This window comes from Prinia subflava, chromosome Z (assembly GCF_021018805.1).
Source record: "Prinia subflava isolate CZ2003 ecotype Zambia chromosome Z, Cam_Psub_1.2, whole genome shotgun sequence".
Classification (NCBI taxonomy): domain Eukaryota; kingdom Metazoa; phylum Chordata; class Aves; order Passeriformes; family Cisticolidae; genus Prinia; species Prinia subflava.
This window is the reverse complement of record NC_086283.1, coordinates 16,706,093-16,724,940: the sequence shown is the minus strand read 5'-3', so window position 1 is coordinate 16,724,940 and position 18,848 is coordinate 16,706,093. Positions and strand designations below refer to the sequence as shown.

The 18,848-nt window shown below is 47.4% G+C and overlaps 2 protein-coding genes across 7 annotated transcripts in view; one reads left to right on the top strand and one right to left on the bottom strand.

Moving 5' to 3' along the window:
• Positions 1-4,774, top strand: part of ARHGEF6 (Rac/Cdc42 guanine nucleotide exchange factor 6) — a 44,580-nt gene extending 39,806 nt beyond the window's left edge. For 5 of the 6 annotated variants that reach the window (XM_063423361.1, XM_063423360.1, XM_063423358.1 and 2 more), the window contains 3 exons: positions 591-690; positions 1,515-1,569; positions 2,475-4,774. In XM_063423361.1, the coding sequence (XP_063279431.1) occupies positions 591-690; positions 1,515-1,569; positions 2,475-2,615 (296 nt within the window). In that variant the 3' untranslated portion in view covers positions 2,616-4,774. The remainder of the gene's footprint in view (positions 1-590; positions 691-1,514; positions 1,570-2,474) is intronic. The other variant, XR_010083576.1, reaches the window with a different exon arrangement.
• A 3,060-nt stretch (positions 4,775-7,834) lies between these two features.
• Positions 7,835-17,099, bottom strand: CD40LG (CD40 ligand). The gene is made up of 6 exons (XM_063422363.1): positions 15,628-17,099; positions 13,574-13,711; positions 12,310-12,352; positions 11,953-12,009; positions 11,608-11,670; positions 7,835-9,716 (listed from the first exon to the last, which is right to left on the bottom strand). The coding sequence occupies exons 1-6, from the start codon at positions 15,781-15,783 to the stop codon at positions 9,349-9,351; spliced, it is 825 nt and encodes a 274-aa protein (XP_063278433.1). The 5' UTR covers positions 15,784-17,099; the 3' UTR covers positions 7,835-9,348.
• Positions 17,100-18,848: the final 1,749 nt, after the last annotated feature.

The following is an 18,848-nucleotide window of genomic DNA, read 5'->3' as shown; positions in this document are numbered from 1 at the left end:
TTCAATCTTTGAGATAAGGAAGCTTTATCTACCTAGTGGTTTAGTTGCCATTGTTTTTCTTCTAAGCACAGAGAATGAAGCAGGTAGGAGGGCAGATGAGATACTGCTATTTTACTAGTGATTACCTGATGATAATCTCAGGTTGCTTATAGCTTTAGAAAGGAAGCATGAATATTATCTCGCAATCAGCTGCATGTTTGAGAACAACCTGCTTCATAAGAACCTATCTAACTCTTCAGCTCTGGAAATATAACTATTTATCATTGCTGGTGAAGATGTCAGCCAGTTCAATCACTGGACTGTCAAATAATGGTACACAGAAAAAAGGGAGGCCATGGTTCTTTGGGGAGCTCCTGGCCCTAGCCTAATGGTTTCATTTATAAATCATGATGTAACTTTAGATGCAATGAGTATTCTTGAAAATTTTCCACTTGCTGCTGTAGCTCTGGGTTAGTGGGATGTAGCTAACATCTCCAGCCTGCCTTAGGCTGAGGTTGGGGCAGGAAGAATGAGAGCTTCTGTCTCTGGTGTAGCATGGGCACCAGGGAAGATTACCCTTTTTCTTCCTCATGAAAAATTCCTGTACACAGGCTCCCGTAAAGACTCCGTCCCCCAAGTCCTTCTTCCTGAGGAAGAGAAAATCATCATAGAGGAAACACGAAGCAACGGCCAGATGGTCACGGAGGAAAAGTAAGTGTGGCAGCCTTCCACTTGCAGATCGAGCCCTGTGTCACTTTTTGGAGGGCATTAAAAACCAGTGCCCTCTCCTTCTGTGTCTCCACAGAGGAGCAGGCCTGGTGTCATTGACTGCTGCCTTAGTTATGGCAAAGAACCGCCAGACAAATCCAACTGCTGTTTTGTCTTTTTTAAGGACAGAGCCGCCTTCCCAGCTGCCCTGACATGGCTGTATCCTTCTGGGAGTCTGGATCCCCGGTTTATGGCTTATCCAAATGTAGGATGATGGGGTCATCAAGGACAGAACCAAACAAGTGGCTCTTATTTTTTAACTGCTGATGTACTGGGCTGTTGCTGCCCCTCAGGAGCCTGCCTGGCACCTGCCTGTGAGAGCTCCCAGCCTGTCCTGTAAATTCTGCACCTGAGTGACTGTGTTGAGCCTCTCCCTTTCCAACCCAGTCAGTGTGTTCCTTTCACATTTGATCTTTTGCAGCACAGCCTCATGGAATCAAGGCTGCTTTACAAAAGATGCTCAGGCATTTTCACCTTTTAAGTAATTGTTATTTATTGCCACAGCATAAACAAGGAAGCCAAAGCCACAGACCTTTGCTGATAACTCAAAGCATAACAAGGCATTGAGGTTTGAGAAAAGAGCCCTGAGTTTTGGACCAGTGGCCTATAAATGCTTCTGGGCTGTTTCCAGAGTCCCCTTACAGGCAGCAGCCTGAGGCTTGGGAAGCAGAATCTGGATGCAACTTTTCTGTCAGCACTTCCCATGCTGTCACTGTTTTCCTGCACACCAACTCCAATTTCTTTTTTCTTTATTTTTCTTTTTTCAGAAGCCTTGTTGACACAGTTTATGCACTGAAAGATGAAGTCAAAGAGCTGAAGCAGGTGATTTGGGTGGGATTGCTTGTGCTGGGAGTTAAGTGAAAGCCATCCAATCTGTGCTGGGCTATCTACTGCTGGTTGGTGCCAGGAAAAGTCCTGCTGATCCTGGTCCAATCCTGCAAATTCCTGAATGAGTATTAGTTTTCTTCTGGTTTACCTCCCTGAATCACAGGATCGTAGAATCTTTAAGGCTGGAAAAGACATCTGGTATGAAGGAGTCCAACCACCAACCCAGCATCACCACTGTGTTCACCACTAAATCATGTCCTGAAGTGCCATACCCATGCATTCTGTGAACACTCCCAGGAATGGTGACTCCACCACTTCCCTGGGCAGACTGTTCCAGTGTTTGACAACCCTTTCCACAAAAAAACTTTCCCTAATATAAACCTTCCCTGGCACAGCTGGAGACCACTTCCTCTCATCCTTTATGCTTGAGTGCCAGAGAAAGCAAGAGGGAAGGAGTAGTTGGTCTTTGTGGTAACATGAAACTTTCCCCCTATTCAAAAAGCTCTTTTCAGCTTTTCATTTTATAGGGGTCTAGTGGACACCAGTTCTTGTAGACTCAGAGGAAATATGTCCTCTTCCCTCCAGTCCCAAATCTGGAGGTGGGAGAAACCAGAAGAGTAAAGGGTTTTCCAACTCAAGCTAAAATTAGGTTTCCAGAAGGATGTCTCTGCCTGCCCAAAGTCAGGGAACTTCTGTGCAGGTCTGTGAGGTAGTAAGGGTCTGTTTGGGCTACTTGTGGCTTGATCCACTTATGTTCTTCATCCTCACAAACTCCTATCAAGTGTCTCTGTTATTTCATCCCCTCTGAGGCATCAGGCAACAGGTGTGTGGAAGCACCTCACTGCATAAAGTGCATGGGCATTAACTGCATCTTTATTCCTTTGTTTTTCACCTTGCAGGAAAACAAAAGGATGAAACAGTGTTTGGAAGAAGAGCTTAAATCCAGGAAGGACTTAGAGAAGCTGGTGAGAAGGCTGCTGAAGCAGACAGATGAGTGTGGCAGGGAGGACACGGGGCGCAAGTCATCCCTGATCGCCTGAATTTGTGAAGAAGCTGCTGGCAGTGGTGTGTGACCTCAGGAGTATTTTGGGGAAGTGGAACTGGATCTTTTGCCTCTTCTTGCTCCTTGTTTTGGTGTTTTGGGGTATTTTGTTACCAAAAAAAAATCATAGAGAAAAAAATAGTTTTTCTTCCATTCAGTAAGGAGATAAAGCAGAAACAATCAATCACAACTGAACCAGTAAGCAAACGGTCCATGATTCACAATTCATCTGCAGCAACTAATACCTCATTGTACCTGCTACTGGGAGCAAATACAAACTCTGCTAGCGATTGTTGCTCACAAAGGCTTGGGCAGCAGTTTCCTAGAAGAAGCTTAAGCACTTTTTAATGCTTTCATTCTTTCCAAAAGCACCAGTACCTATTTATTGAATGAAACCATTACTGAGGGGGCATTGAGCAGAAACCAAAAAAGCACCATGCTCCTCTTTTCAGATAATCACAACTGGGGAAGCTTTTCCCATCCATCTTGTTTTCCCCATTATTTGACTGTAGCGAACTAGAGCCCAGCAATACTGTGGTTCCTGTGTGGCCTTGATACTGATTAAAATGTGCAATTAACATGAAGATGTTTGAACTCCTTGGGGAAGCCAGATCTGGAGCACCTGTCAGAGCGCATAGGAAGGTATTTTGCACAGTGCTGCCTCCTTACAGCTCGTGATTAGCACAACAGGTAACTGCTGTTCTGTCCCCCATCCCTTTTCTTATGCATGATGTAGAATTCCTACCCCCTGCTTTGTTTTTACATCCAGTGTCCGGGTATCCTAGATTATAATTTTGCTGTGCTTCCTCTTGCAGGACATGCTTTTCTCCATATGAAATGTAAACACTGCTTGACAACAAAAAACAACCCCATATGTGCTGGTCCCCTGCTCCCTTCTGCCCACTTCATGTTTTCCATTGCTCCTTCCCAAAGGCTGTGAGTGTAGCCAGCGGCCACTTCTCCCCACAGGGGCTTTGTGCTAGGGAAAAGGAACTTTCTCCTGAGCTAGGGAAGACATACGCTTTGACAAGAGCTGGAATGCTCCTGGAGCAAGGACATGCAACACCCTCACAAATCCCTGCACAACTCTTCAAACACAGCACACAGGCATCATGCATATGTATCAGCTCACCTTATCTTATTTGGTGTTATACCCTAGTTTAGAACTGTTGTTTTCCTTCCTTCCTTCCTTCCTTAACAGCATTATAAAAATAACCTTCTGTTAATGATGTCTTATTTATCTCACTGGGCAGCATGGTCCCAGGGTATGCAGAGGCACCACAGCTCTTTACAGTCACACCATTCTGTTGGTTGTGAAGGACATAACAGAGGCAATAATTGCAACTCCCTCCTTGCCATTAAAATATAGCCAGGACATTGCAAATGTTGTTTTGAGAGATGCAGACTCCAAAACATCTTAAGGAGTGTAATAGGAAACCCTCTTTAAGGTATTTCTAGGGCAAAACAGAGGTCTGGCTACATTTGCCATCCCCAGAGCATCCCAGCCGGATGGCAGCTCCCCACACCCCTCCCTGGGCACATAGTTGAGTGGTTTGGTCAGCAGTCAAGCCCTGCTGTGCTTGTGAAAAGTTTTCCAGGAGCAGGACCTTTGCTGCACTTACTGCTGCCCAGGGAGGCCGTGTCCAGAGCCCTTGGTACTGCCTGGCCCCTCTGCCTGCCCCAAGCTGGGCTGGGGACTGGGCTGCTGATGTGCAGAATAAACCAAGGGCTACTGACACTCCAGGGAGAGGGTGGAAATGTGTCCTCGCTGCCCCCAGGCTCAGCTGAAACCCGTGCTATGTACATATGCATGTTTGTGAGATGTAATGTGATGGAGGGCACACTGGGACTTTTTGGATCAAGCATTTGTCAAGAGCTAGAAGCCAAAAAAAGTCAAGAAAATAAAATAAAAAGGAAAAGAAGCCATGCCAGATGAACAGCAATGTTTCCATATTTACTTTGTTTACAGTGCTTTGTAAATAGGTTCCAGTGAGTCTGTCTTTAGATGGATGTTGTGTCAGCTGCCTTCCAGTGCATCTTTGTCATGTAGGTTTATTTACTGTAAACTACTTATGCAAGTTCAACTTTTCTAACATGTTTTTATTTTGAACAGTTTTTTAATTGACATTTTCAACAAATAAAGAAGGATGAAATTCGCTTCTTAGCCTTTGGAGCTGCTTCCTGTGTTTCTGCCGTGAAAGCAAAGCCAGGGCTTGCTATGGGCATCACTGATTTCCTCAAAATGCCATGGCAGCATCATACCTCTGGTTTACTGGTGGGAACACTGGTGTGAAGGGGGATGCTGGCACTTGGACTGTTGCTCCCATATCACCCAGACCTGCTGCAGGTCAAGGGCACGTGGCAGGAGATGCATTTCCATGCCTCAAGCCCCACATGCACTCTGTTCACAAGGATGCTTTATGGAGAACAGGCTGCTCTGCTGCACCAGGCAGTTGCTGTAGATAAGTGACTTCCTGCCTGTTTGAGATTTTTTTTTAGTTAGTGGTGTTTTTTTCTGGCAATTAGGTGTGGTGACAGGATTTCCTTTGGTCTACCACTACTTGGACAAGACCTCTCCTGCAGGCTGGGGGTTTTTAACTCTTTGGTAGAGATGTGCCACAGTCTGTGGTGTCAGCCCACAGCAGAAGTGGAGGATCGAGGGCAGGAGGGCTGGACCTGCTCTCCTTCCCCAAACACAGCACTCAAAGTAGGAAAAAGAACAAGGGGAAAAAGAAACACTAGGCTTGGGTGCATCATGGAAAAACACCGAAGTCTGAAACTGCCAGAGGGCAGGGTTAGATGGAATATTAGAAAGAAATTCTTCCCTGTGACGGTGGTGAGGCCCTGACACAGGTTACCCAGAGAAGCTGTGGCTGCCCCATCCCTGGAAGGGTTTCAGGCCAGGTTGGATGGGGCTTGGAGCAACTTGGTATATATATATAAAATATATATATTAATTTTTTTTAGAGTGTATTGAATTCAGAGTGTATTGAACCATGCAAACGCCTCTCCCTGCAGATGACCATGCTGCTGCTTTTTCCTACAGCTGCTCATCCATCACCCCTTGTGCCAGTCCTGCTGGTGTGCCCTGCAAACTCATCACCCTCTCACATGCCCTTCGTAACTCAGGAAACAAAAAATCAGTTTGGAAATGGTAAAATCCACAGCCTCAGGACTGACATAGAGGCCTCATGACAAGGGAAAAATCAATGTATTGAAAATATTTAATCTTTCCATGGGGAGAGAAAACAAGCTATGGCAACAGGCAGGGCTGGGGGAGAAGGACACAGCTGGATGGCAGCCATTGCATCTCATCTCTTCTCACACACTACCTCACATCTGAATCCCAGGGGCTATTTTTGGCAAGTCAAAAAACAGAAGACAGAAACAAAAGCCCTGAGAAAAGGCAGTGGTGTGGGCAGGAGCTGGGGTTGGTCAGGGAACCCACAGGCAGGGGAGGTGACATTTGGCATCTGCTGCCCTTGCTGCAGAATTTATGGACTTGTTTAATGACTGTTTTTCTTCTCCCCTCTCTTGATTGTTTTCCTCAGCCATGCAATTTGCAGCTCCTGTATCCTGCTCAGTCATTTTGGCTGGGGATCACAGCTCAGCCCAAGGTCTCTGGCAGGTGCTCCTGGCCACTGGGGGCTGCAGGAGGCTTCAAAGTGTGCACTGATCACAGTTTCTCCTTGCCTATAATGAGGAGGTTTTCTACTCCTGGAGGTTTTTGGCTACACACGTGCTCCTCACAGCTCTCTGCTCCCCATCCACTTGCTCCAATCTTCTCCCCTGTCTCAAGCCATGCCAGTTTGCACCATCTTTGGTTTCTTCTGTAGCTTCCACCCACACTCCTACCATGACTCCCCTGTGGAGGTTTGTGGTTCTTCAGGGAGTCCAGCACTGCCTCCAGGAGCCAGCCCACAGGGCTGGCTGTGTTTCAGCAGCAGCAGGGATGTGGTCAGACCCACACCACCATGAGACACCGTGGCAGACAGCAGCTGCCCAGCCCCACACGCAACATGTGCAGCATCCGCCCCTGCTCCAAAGCAGAGACATCCCTACAGGCTCCATGACCTTAGGACAGGGAGGAATAATCCTTTCAGTCATGTGTCCTAAATCCTGTTAAAATTAGTCCCCACCCCTCTGTTTCACAGCTGTGCTGGGGGCTTCAGCCTTGGGGTCTCACTGCCCTCCCAGGACAGGGACTCTCTTCTTCCTTCTCCTGCCAAAATGTCCCTGGTCCCTAGTGCTGCCTGGCCCTGGCACCTCAACATGCCTAAAGGAGAATGGTGGAATGGCTCTCTCTGGAGGCTTCTGGGGCTGGTTGTCCCCAGTGTGACCCTCAGTGCCACCCGACTGTCCTCTTGGTCCCCAGACCCCAAGCAGGACCCTGTGAAATCTCAGTCTGGGGCAGGGAAGGGTGTGTGTTATAAATGTCCAGCCAATTCCAAATTAATAAATACTTTTATTAATTAAAGAATAAACAAAACAAAAAATTAGGACAAGCCAACAATCCGAAGGTCAGTGTCGAGTCCCGGGATCGGCACTGGGTGAACCTTAGCTACGGCCTCTAGCGCACCGTAGCTCCTCCTGTTTACAAATCCAGTCTTTTAGGGGTCTCCTTAGATACAGTTTATTTAGCTGGGGGAAGAACATTTCTCCGCAGTTCTTTGTCCTCTGTCTTTTTCTTCATATTAATAAGAGTCCCTTTTCTGCTGTCTGGTCTGTTGAATGGGTCTTCACAGGGGTATTGTTCATACTGGATTCCTGGCAGTGGCTTTTGTTCATCCTAAAATTCGTTTGTTTCAAGCCCCACCCACTTGTTTACTTTATTTTACAGAATCTTAATCACATACAATAGCTTAAATCACATTTTATGTACAAAACATCACAAATTATGTCATTTATTACAGTGAGCAGTGTTCAAAACATACAGAGCCACTGATGCCTTAATCCATAAATTTATTAATTGTTGGGTGATCAGTGGAAGACACCCCACACTGTGGAAGGGGGAACCACGAACACCCAATTATGCTGCAAAACACAGCTACTACCATGCACAGTCCTCTGGCACTCAGTCTCTGTGGTTACAAATATAAGATGGGTTTATATTTGTAAATTTATTTTTATTAAAAAATTATTTATTTTCTAAATTTCTTATTATTTATTTATTTGTATAAATAAATAGTCTTTATACAAGATGTCAGTCAAGAGAGTCTATCCCCTAAAAACATTAGGCAGTCTTGGAGAATGGCCAAAAAATACTTGGAAAATTATCGTGAAACCAGACAGTCCCTGAGCTCTCCTGACTTGGGAGGGGGCTGTGCTGGGCACCCAACTCTGCAATGAGCTGTGCAAAGAATGCCCCTTCTGTCCCTCCACTGGCGGAATTTGGGCACCGTGTTACGACTAGATCTGCAGCCTCCAGCACAACAAAGCCTAAACACTGCCCAAATCTAGAAGCTCTTCCATTTGCAAGCCTGTTGGCATTCAGGATTATTTCCAAACTTTGACAGTCTAAGTGTGACCTGTATAATCAAAAACCCCAGGCTTGTCATACATGTCACCATCAAATGTTTTTTAAAATGCTGCATCAACATCCTTGTGCCCTGATCCCCTTCCCTGCAGACCAAGCTGAAGAATAGGGTTGGAAAGACCCTAGTGTGCAGTGTCACCCAGGTACCCCCTGCCCAAGAGGGATCCTGCCTACCTGCACAGTCCTTCTGTCCTGGAGCTCCAGGAAAAGTGTCACAGTGGACATGTCCTCACTCAGGAGAGCCAGAAGATGCTCTGCACATGTGCCTTGGAGGAAAGAAGTAGGTGCTCCTGCCACCCCTGTGCTTTCCTGGCCCTCCTTCTTGGGTAGGAGGGGTCTCAGGAGAAGATGCAGCTCCAGTTTTGATGGTGGTGGCCATTGCCCCTTCCACAGGGGAGTGAAACTGTCCACAGGTAAATGTTCCTCTGCCTGCAGAGGTGGGAGGACAGTCTGGTGAACAGGTTCAGGTCACCAAGAGCAGACCACCACTAGTGCCCTACCTTCTCTCTGCCTTGAAATCTGCAGTCCTCCCTCAGCCGCCACTCACCCCTGTGGTGTGAAGCGATTGTCACCCAGTATGAACACAGCCAAGGCAGAGGCACTCTGAGGAAGCTGATTTTCACAGAGAGGCAGGGATGGAAAAAAGGGGGTTCTCAAGATAACAGCAGACAGTTGGGATGGCAACATTGCCTCACCAGCAGCTACCATGTAACAACAGAGCTGGGCTTACTCATTCCTTTAGAGGAGATGTTCCTAAGCCTTTTTATGTTTTTCCATTGATGTTTGTAAGCAGATTGATGCTGGAGATATGTATGAACCCGATTTGGCTGAAGTGCCCTGAGCCATCCTACATTCCGAGGAAATAAATGTTGATAGAGTTTGGTAAACAAAGGTCTTGTGACATAACAGGGACATTGACCCTGACAGGAATGTGGGGCGTGGTGGACCTAGACACACAACACCAGTGTGTACCAAGTCACTGGCTGCAGAAGAAAAAAATCTGAAAGCGAACAATAACAGTTTCAAATTTTGTTTCATTTGTGTTCTCAGGGCCCTCATTAATAAATAATAAAATATACAAATTAAGAAACAAGAAAAACAGAGAGGCAGAGGAACATAAATAACGGGAAAAGGGAAAGACACTTTTCTCAAGATAATTGGGCTGGATTCTCAACTCAGGACTGCCCTTTCCTCACTACAACTTGAAGATGCCAAAGTAGGTGTTGCCGTGTCTATAATTCACTTTTGTGGAGTCTGTCACATTGACAAAAACCATGTCACCTTCCCGGAGGTTGAAGACACCTCCCACACGGATGGACTGGAGTTCACAGGAGGACTTCAAGGTGCTCTGTGTCTTATGTCCTTTCAGCAAGAGCCGGTCCTCCTCCTTGGGGATATGCAAATAAATATAGAGGGTGAAGGGTGCTGAAGACTCTTTCCCAGGGCAGAAGCTGACTTGGGAGTAGATGTAGTAGAGCCCTGCTTCCTCCACCTTCAGTTTCCCCTCCTTGTTGGATATCAAGCTGTTGGTGGGGCCATACATGGTCTCCTTCCACTCCAGCACTGTAGGGAGAGAGCATGGCAGGTGAGCTCAGAGAAGGAGACTTCCAGTTTGGCAGGCTGATTTTGGGGGAACACCCACAGACATCTGGCCCCAAAGCCTCTGTCTGTCGGCAGGGTGCATTTAGTGGGGTACTCAGCCCACAACACCATTCCCAGCCCAGGGGAACACGGACCCTTCCCCGCGGCTACAGTAGGTTTAACCCATGTTGCTGATCTTGGGTTTTGTCAGCCTTGACTCGACATGTGAGTGGAGGAATACTTAGCTTTCTTCATCCAGCCAAGCTGAAATGCTTAAGGGGAAGGATTGCCTGTGTTTACCACAGCAGACCAAACACTGTGTCACTTCCACTTGCTGCCTCCATGGACTTCAGTGGGACACCCCCCAAGTCCTCAGAGCACTACCAAAATATGTTGCAACTCTGCTCTTCAGAGCCTCCCATCCCCAGTTGGGGGCTGCCTTTCCTCCAGAGTCCTTCATCCTCACAGCCTCTAAAGATCGTGAGACTTTGCCAAGGAGGAAAAATTAACATTGCACAGTTGCTATCCCTGCCTGGGTGCAGAGCTGCAAGGGCTTAGCGCAGTGAATGCTTCTTCCCTTTACCAGAACCATGGCCCATGCAGATCAGGTGCTGCCATGGACTTTGGGATACTTTTGGTGCCATCAGGGTAGCTCAGGTTGTAGTTGGTGCAGATAAGCCCATACAGAGACCTGGAGGCCATCCCTGAGGGGATGAGCTCGGCTACAATGTCTGGAATTTGGACCTCTGCCTCCCCAGCCTACAGAGACACCTAGATGAGCAGCCAGAGGGAGCAACTGGGCTCCAAGGTGAATCATGGGTTTGACTGCTCCAGCCCAGAGACAGTGTACCATGGATAGTCCTGGGGGAGCCACGCAGCCCACGGGCCCTGACCAAGCATCCCACAGGAACGTTTCCCCACACAGGGTTGAGCTCCAGGCAACTGCTGCTCTCTTAACACTGCCTTATAGGCTTAACAAGTGCTTGAGCAGGGAGTTTTAAAACGCAGTGAATTTCTCACTTCTTTGATCTTATCTAACACTAAGCTTTCCACAGGCAGACTAAGCTCTGGTTGAAATGCTGCGTCAGAGACGGAAAGAGCAGTTGCCGATTACTGTCAGTTCCTCCAGAATTAATTCACAAGGGCTCACATTGTGAAATCCTTGCCAGATGGAGTAACTGACCTTGCAAGCTCATATTCACTTTGGTAATCCTTGCTGTTATGGGAAGCCCCTCAGCTAAGGCTACACTGGGAAACAGAGCAGCGAGAGCAGCCACGGTCAATACAGTGGGATGCAGAAATGCAAAAGGACTCAGGTGTATCTCTCAAACCTAATGTGGCCATGACTGTGAATAATTACAACTTGACTAAATCAGTTAGGAGCCCTATGTTGCAACTGCAAAGTTCTCAGCCAGCCCATATTGCTGTCAGGACCACTATGGGTGAGAAGAGAATTAAATCAGCAGATGCAAATGAGAGCAGAGCCCTCCTGCAGCAGCCACCCCAACAAGAGATGGCCAGGAGAGCAAAAAGATCCATTTTAAAAGAAAAGTGGAGGTTGTTTTCTTAAGTACAAAGATAAAAAATTTTCCACCCATGAACACCCTGCAAATATTAAGCCCTTGTGGTGCATTTCTGGGAAGGCACACGCAGGGCTACTGAGGACCGTGGGGATGTGTGAACGCCTCAGAGCACAGGTGCACAAGACAATGTGACCACCGAGAGATTTGCTGTGCTTTGGGGACACACTTTCCTGCTGTATTGTTCTGTCCCTGTCCCTGCCCTTAGAGAGCCACAGGGCAGGGCTGGGGATGCACACAGCTGTGTCCCTCTGGCTGCCTGGTCGAGGTAGGACCAACCGAGTCTGTCTTACCTGAGCCTGCCTTGTTGCTCTGCTGAACTGCCAGGTGAACTGCAATTGGCTCCCTCTTCTCTGCTGCAATTTAAAAAAGCCAGTGTTATTGATGCCTTAGCACCCACTGTTTCCCCGGTGCTCCTCTGCAGGGACTGCAGCAGCCCTGCCCTTAATGTTTCTCAACAGGCCAAGACATCATCTCCAGATTCCACCCCCAACCCTGAGTGGGGCAGAACATTGCCTCTGCTCAGCAAAGACCTGCAGGTGCCTCTGAGGTGAAGCCTCTGATGGATAAAGCCTGCAGAGGAGATGCTGCCACCTGGCCTGCCATTGGAACAGGACCTGAATGTGCCCACACCTCACCTGCCACAGATGTCTCATTCTTGTGCATCAAATGGGGATGCTCATGGTGCTCAGGACCTGCCAAGTAAAAAGGCCACAGATTTAATTTTGGGTTCAATTTCAACAACTTCAGACTATCCATTCTGGCATCCAGAACCGCCTGCCCTGGGGAGACAGTCATGCCCAGTGTTCCCCTCTGCTAGCCCACACTGAGCACTCTTCCTACTCACATGGGGATGCTCGAAAACCCGACCCATCCCCTGCCTCCACACCACGCCCTGAGAAACTCCTGGGCTGTTGAAGGAAACCCCTTCCCAGGCCAAGGAACTCCTGCTGCCCCAGCAGCCATGAGTGCACTGGTTACACCATGAAACTCACCTCTCTGCTTTTCAAACTTGGGCTGCTCCTTGAGGGGTCCGTCCTGTTACAACAGCAAAAATACATGTTTCTTTTCAAAATTAATGATTTTGAAAACTTTTATTTAAAAGATGCTCTGGTCACTACTGGGGTTGGTGATATTTGGCTCCAACAGCCCTGTCAGCTCTTGACAGAGGATACCCTAAATCAGAGAGCCCCTCTTGTACCTTCCCCAGCTCCACACATGACCATGGGCTGTTTGCAGCAGGGAGTTTATAGGGTTTATGGTCTTGGGTTTTATTCAATTAGAATGATGGGTAAAGTTTATTGAAAACATTAAGATAAACAAACAAGAAAAATATTCTTTTCATGTGGGAAGTGCTGCAAGTGTTACCAATGCACATCCCTGCCCTGCAGTTGGAGTTTTCAGGACTGCTGAGCACAGTCTACCTCAGATATAATTTTTGGTGGCCTGTTGGGTACTGTTGCCAACCTGAAGGTTTAGCTGAGGCAGGTTTAGCTGAGGTATTTGTTGTCATCAGGCACTGACAACGAAAAAGAAATGCTCCTCTCCTGTCTACTCTGGCCAGCACAGCCACTCAAGCAGTGAATTCAGGGTGGAGCAGGATGAGAGCACCTCATCCCTGGCTGGGCATCCCTCAGCCACTCTAGGAGGATGTTGCAGTGCAAATTGGCTCTTCTGCATCCAAATGTGAGAAGCCACTGCTCCCTGAGTCCATTGGGGTGGCAATTTACACAGCACCCTCATGCTCCTCCTCAGTGGTTGGCAGGAGCTCAGTTTCCTGGCCCAAGGCTTTCACTGTCATTGACACCTGGGCAGAAAAGTGGGCAGAAAAATGCTCCCAGTGGCAGGTGGCCACGAGCATCCTCACAGCCACCCAGCACAGGACTGGAGCAAAGTGTCAGACAGCAGAAAATCTATTCCTTTCAGACTGGAATCAGGGAGCAGAGCCAAGGTGGCTGCATTTCCATCCCACCCATCACAAGCCCCAAATATACCATGGCAAGTTGCAGCTGGATGTGCTCTGATCAAGAGCATTTTAGGAAAAAAATCAATGAGATTTTTCAATGGTATCAATATAGTGTAAAACAAACACATTTCAATGAATACATTTCAATATAGTGAAAGAAATAAAGAGCTTGTGCTACACAGCCCTAAAGTAAAGGGTATGGTTAGAAAAAAAAGCTTGAGGTGAAGCTCTGTGTGTGACTGGGAGCCCCTCTCCTTCTTCAGTGGGATCTTTATGCAGTCAACATCATGTACCTTGCACTGGATGTTCTGGAAGCCCTTTATAATCTTTTCACAGTCCAATAATGTCGACTTCTGGCCTTCTGCTGTCTGACACTTCTGTACTTTCTTCAGGAAGATGTAATCCTCATTTAAGCTCAACACCTCTTCCATCTGCCGACAGGAGAAAGAAGGTAGGGTCAATGGGAAGTTAGTAGGAAACCTGCAACTGCTGGCAGCAGAGCCATGCTGCATTCCTGCTTGCAATAAATCCAGCCTGGGAAGCTCAGGGTTGGATGTTCAGCACTGGATGAGGTGGGCAGCAAGAGCTCCCACCAGACACCAGCCCACCACCTGTGCCCTTATCCACTGGGAATTGAACCCATGGAGCTCACCCTGACAGACAATGCTAGGCGAGACGAAGATAGCTCAGGATCTGTTTTCTATCACCTTGATAATTAATTTAAATGTCCATCTCTGACTTTTCCTAAAGGCACAGAAACTCTAATGGGTGGCTCAGAGGCTTGGGCTTTTCAGCTCCTTCCCCAATGGCCCCAGCAGGCAGCTGGGCTGCTCATTCAGCCCCTCACTGCCCTATCCACACAGAGGGGCTTAAGTTTTTTCTACTCACTTATTGAATAAAAGCATTGCCACCAAAACAACATGTGGGTTGGGGCTGAATTGTGCCAAGATCTTCAGATAAAAAATAAATCAGAAAGCCAATTAGAAAATTATTAAATGCATCCGGATACTGATTTTTAAATTTACACCTGTTTGGCGTGGGTTTTTTGTTGTTGTTGTTGTTTTGTGGTTTTTTTTTGTTTTTTTTTTTTTTTTTTTTTTTTTTTTTTTTTTTTTTGTTTTTTGTTTTTTGTTTTTTGTTTTTTGTTTTTTTGGTTTTTTTTTGTTTTTTTGTTGTTGTTGTTGTGTTTTTTTTGTTGTTGTTGGTTTTTTGTTTTTTTTTTTTCTTGTGAAAACCTAACATTCAGTTAAACTGTAAAGAGAAAGTGCAGCCAGGCAAAAAGCTCAGCACAGGCAGCACTAGGATGTGGAGGGACAGATTTGAAGTCCCACTGCAAGCTCTGAAGGCAACTGAAATCCTCCTGCCACTTGTGACTGCATTTCATCTGCCTCTGATCCTTGGCCATGTCCCCCTGCAGCCACATTTCCCTCTGCCAGAGACCCTCTGCACACTCCTACAGGACAGCCTGCGACCTCAATGCAGTGAAGTCCCCTTCCAGCCCTCTGATATTAAAGCTCAACCTTGCTCTCCACCCTTGCAGATCAGAAACACAATTAAATTTCAATTGAAGTTGAAATGACTCGTGGAAAAATCCTTAACATCCACTGTATCAGTGTATCTGGTAGGAAAAACGCATGCTGGGGTTTAGGCACATATTTTTTTAGCTGGCAGTCGTTTCTGGCTTGAAGGGAATTAGCTTTAGATGGGTGATTTTAGGCATCTTGCAGTGCAGCTGCAGCCATACCAACATCAAAAACAATTTTCCAGACTTTAACTTTTTGGTAAATATTGTCCCAAGTATGGGATTGGATCACTGGTACTATGTACCTTCAGAAACTGAGGACATACTAAGGTCCAGTCTCTTCTTCCTTAACTTGAAAGACAGCATCTGAAGGGAGATGTTAGTAAAATCAAGAAAACACTAAAAGAAAATTTCGTTTCTGTACCTTTCATCCTCTCCATCCATTAATGTCACAGTGCTAATAAGTGCTACAAAATCAGAAAAACCACTAGCAAGCCCAAAAAAAGACACTTGTATGTCTAAACCACAACCTCTTGTCCACAGACTAGCCATCAGCTGCCAGATTTACTCTACACGTCTCTTCTTGATTGGTCATTCTATTTTTGTTATCAAGGGGAACAGATCCCTTCTCCCCCATACATCTCTGTGGCACATTAAAGCGGAAATGAGAACAAGGGTGTGATAAATGACACTGCTACCTCCATCCAGTGGTCAGCACCATTTCCCACCGTGTTCATCCTCTTGGTGAGCAGATCTCACCAGGGCTGAAGTCAAACCATGCCAGCAATCCAGCAGAGACAGACACAACCTCCTCTCTCTGCTTACCTTATCTATCTTCATGTGAAGATACAAACAGAAGAGCACGGTCCCAATGGTCTGCACTACAACAAATACAGTGAGGAAGCCCATGAACATTTTCATGGTGCCAGGAGATGTGCTGCTGATGGGACGGGGTGCCTCAGGGCCATAGGGTTCATTCATCCTCTGTGCACGTTGCAGGGGTTCCTCCAAATGTGCTGCTTGCAAGTAGCATGAGAACTGTTGTGCGAGCGCCTGCTGCTCAGGGGATACAGCCTTTGACAGCCTACACTTCCTGGAAAAAGCTCTTCGTAGTGGGTAGGTTTGTTCACTACTATCTCCCACAGCAACAACCAAAAAGTTGCTTATACTTTCTTCTCTGTTGCACTTCCATGCTTTTTCCTACTGTTCTACCAGAAACAGAGAGAGGTTCTTATTTCATATATTCATACTTGCCTTTGAATCACTCCAAAATATTCCCAGGTGGGTTGTTTTTTTTTTTTTTTACTACTGTGGATGAAAGTTTTGTGGCAAGCTACCTTAAAAGAAATGAAGACTGAATACAGGTACAGAGCTGTTGAGCAGTGCTGTGGTCTGCCAGGGACTGGGAAGCACTCAGAAATTTGGTTGTTTCTTAAATGGGGAAGATTTTTTTTTATTTTCATTTCCTCTAAGAGAAGGATGATTTCTGCAGTGAAGATGCTTGGTTGAGGCAGGTGGGTTGTGCTGACTTTTGCTTTCCTTTGTGCTCCCCATGGGTGATGTCTCTGGCTGGTGCCTAGGCATGAAACGGGCTGTTGGGAATGTCAGGTACTCCTGCCAGCTTCTGACCTCCCAGCATCACTGCCATGCAACTTTGAGAAACTCATGTCCCCTCTACACCCTGACCCTTCTCGAACTAGCTGCAGAGAGGCTGGCTGCCCCCTAGCTCTTCAGCAATCCAACATTCATGAGTACATGTAACACTGCTAAAATAACATACAGTAAATACCAGGGGGTCCTCATTGCTTGCAACAGGGGGCAGACCTCATTTTCTCCATGTAAAGAGAATGAATTTGGGGGTTTGTTGGGATGCAGAGGACGGGGGGATTGCAAGAATGTGTTGGAGAGGACTGGGCACTGCTTTGAAGGCTTCATCAACTATCATGTAGAGTTGTTTTGAGTGTGGTGTGCTAGAGATATTCTTATCAGATGTGCACACAGCCAATACAGGTTTGGATCCTGCCAAGGCAGAGAGTGCTGACCAGGTCCTGCTTGCCAGCAGCCCTAGGAGAGGAGGGTACACAGTGCTTTTTGGGGCTGCTGAGAGCATTGCAGGATGGAGTCCAGCATCTGCTTTTGCTATCTGCCTTCTCTCCCGCATCCTGCCCTGTGTGGTTAAGGTGCTGTAAGCTGCAAATGCTAATGCTGATAACAAAGCACAAACACCTCTGCAAATGAATCAGGGTTTGACCTTAGCAGGTCGCTGTGCTCCTAAATAGAATATCCTAATCACAAGTGTGGTATGGCTCCAGGGTCTTTGTGAGCAGCAATTGAGTGACAGGGGCAGAAGACAGCTCAGGGCTGAGGCCCTGGCTGGTGCTTTGGGGTCGTGTAACCCTTCAGCCTAGCAGGACTTCACACCTCTGCAGTGAGGGGTAGGGCTCATTTTTTGGGAAGAGGGTGCCAGCTCCAAGGTCAGACCCGCTTTTGCCTTTTAGAGGAGAGAGTAACCACTGGAGTTACCACTCCCTCCTCCCAAGTGCTGGTACTCTGAGGGCTGCCCACACACCCTTACCATCCAAGGGCTGCCTTGCTGTTCAGCTCACCAGGGTTTTCCAGTCCTCAGGAGTGTCCTCCCAGTAGCAGCAAGGTGACCAAAACAGTGCTGGAGATACATTAGTTGTGTCCCCAGAGAGGGTCTCCTCAGCATCACTGAGCTTTGGACCCAATCCCTTGGGCTTCGAGCTCTGCTGTGCAGAGGACCAAGTCCACACACAGCCTGGGGCCACTGCCAAGTGCCTGATTTTATTTCTTTTTGTCTTAAAATTGCCATAATCTTTGGAAAGGCCAAGCCTGACCTCCTCTCATGCTTCTGGTCTGATATCAAGCCCCTGCCTATTATCCCTACCATGGCAAGTTTTCCCTACCAAGGGAGAAAGACATTTGAAAATTCCCAATACCCCAGACAGCTGAGAGCCACAAGGCCACAGTGGGGAACAAGCACCAGATCTCCAAAGTCCTCATGCTTTGCCTTAGCCCCATCACACTCACCAGCATTTTCCAGGGTTCTTTAGAATTTCCTCTAAATTTAACTCATCTGGGGTAAGTCACTACATGTGAAACTAAATTACATGTCAAGTCATCACTTAATATGGTTCCCAAATATGTTGGGACAGAGACAGCCAGTAACGTGTGAAACCACAAAGCTGAGTGTTGCAGAGTGTTTTTGCACAGCTATTCCTGAGCCCTGGCTTTCTCCAGCAGACAAAACCTTTCCAAAGACATTTCTGTAGAGCCACCTGCTTCACTGAAATGAGAAGAACCTGTAGGAAATGTTGACAAGCCTAAGCATGTTGCTGGTCCCATTTCATGCACCTTGATGGGGAGGCTGGAGCCTTGGATGAGGTGACAGGTTTGGTGAGGAGAATGGGGAAAGGCTCCAGTTTTGAGTACCCAGCACAAAACATCACCAGCTGGCCAGCTTGTGCTGCAAACCAGGAAACTGAGTTGCTCCTTGGCAGTACCCCTATAGGGGAAACCAGGTGGAAAAAAGACAGTGGGGATCCTGGCAGAGGTTCAGCAGCGGCAGCTCCTCTTCAGGAAACCCTTTCTCCACACCAGCAATCCAGCCCCTTGCTGCTGCAGCTGGCAGGGAGCAACCCTCAGGAGCTGTCCACTCTGCAGCACTGGGCCCTGAGGCTTGTCCAGCTCAGCCATGGCGGCTCTGCCAGGAGTGTTGGATCAGACAGGAGGAGCTGACCAAGCCCTGTGACAGGCAGATCCCCAAAGAGCCATTCTGGTACCATTGCTGCTCAGAGCCAGGCAACCCACGGACCTGCTGTGGCCTATGTGGAGTGGTTAGCCCCTTGGGACATGCTCTATTGCCACCTCACATGGATATAGAGATGGGAGGGATGCATCTCCCTGACTGTGTGGCTGCTGTAGGAACATGGGGGAGCATAGCAGAGCAGGAAACACAGTCTTAGGGAGAGTGGGGCATGATCCAGAGAGACGATGGGCAAGGAAGAGAGGACCCAACAGCCGAA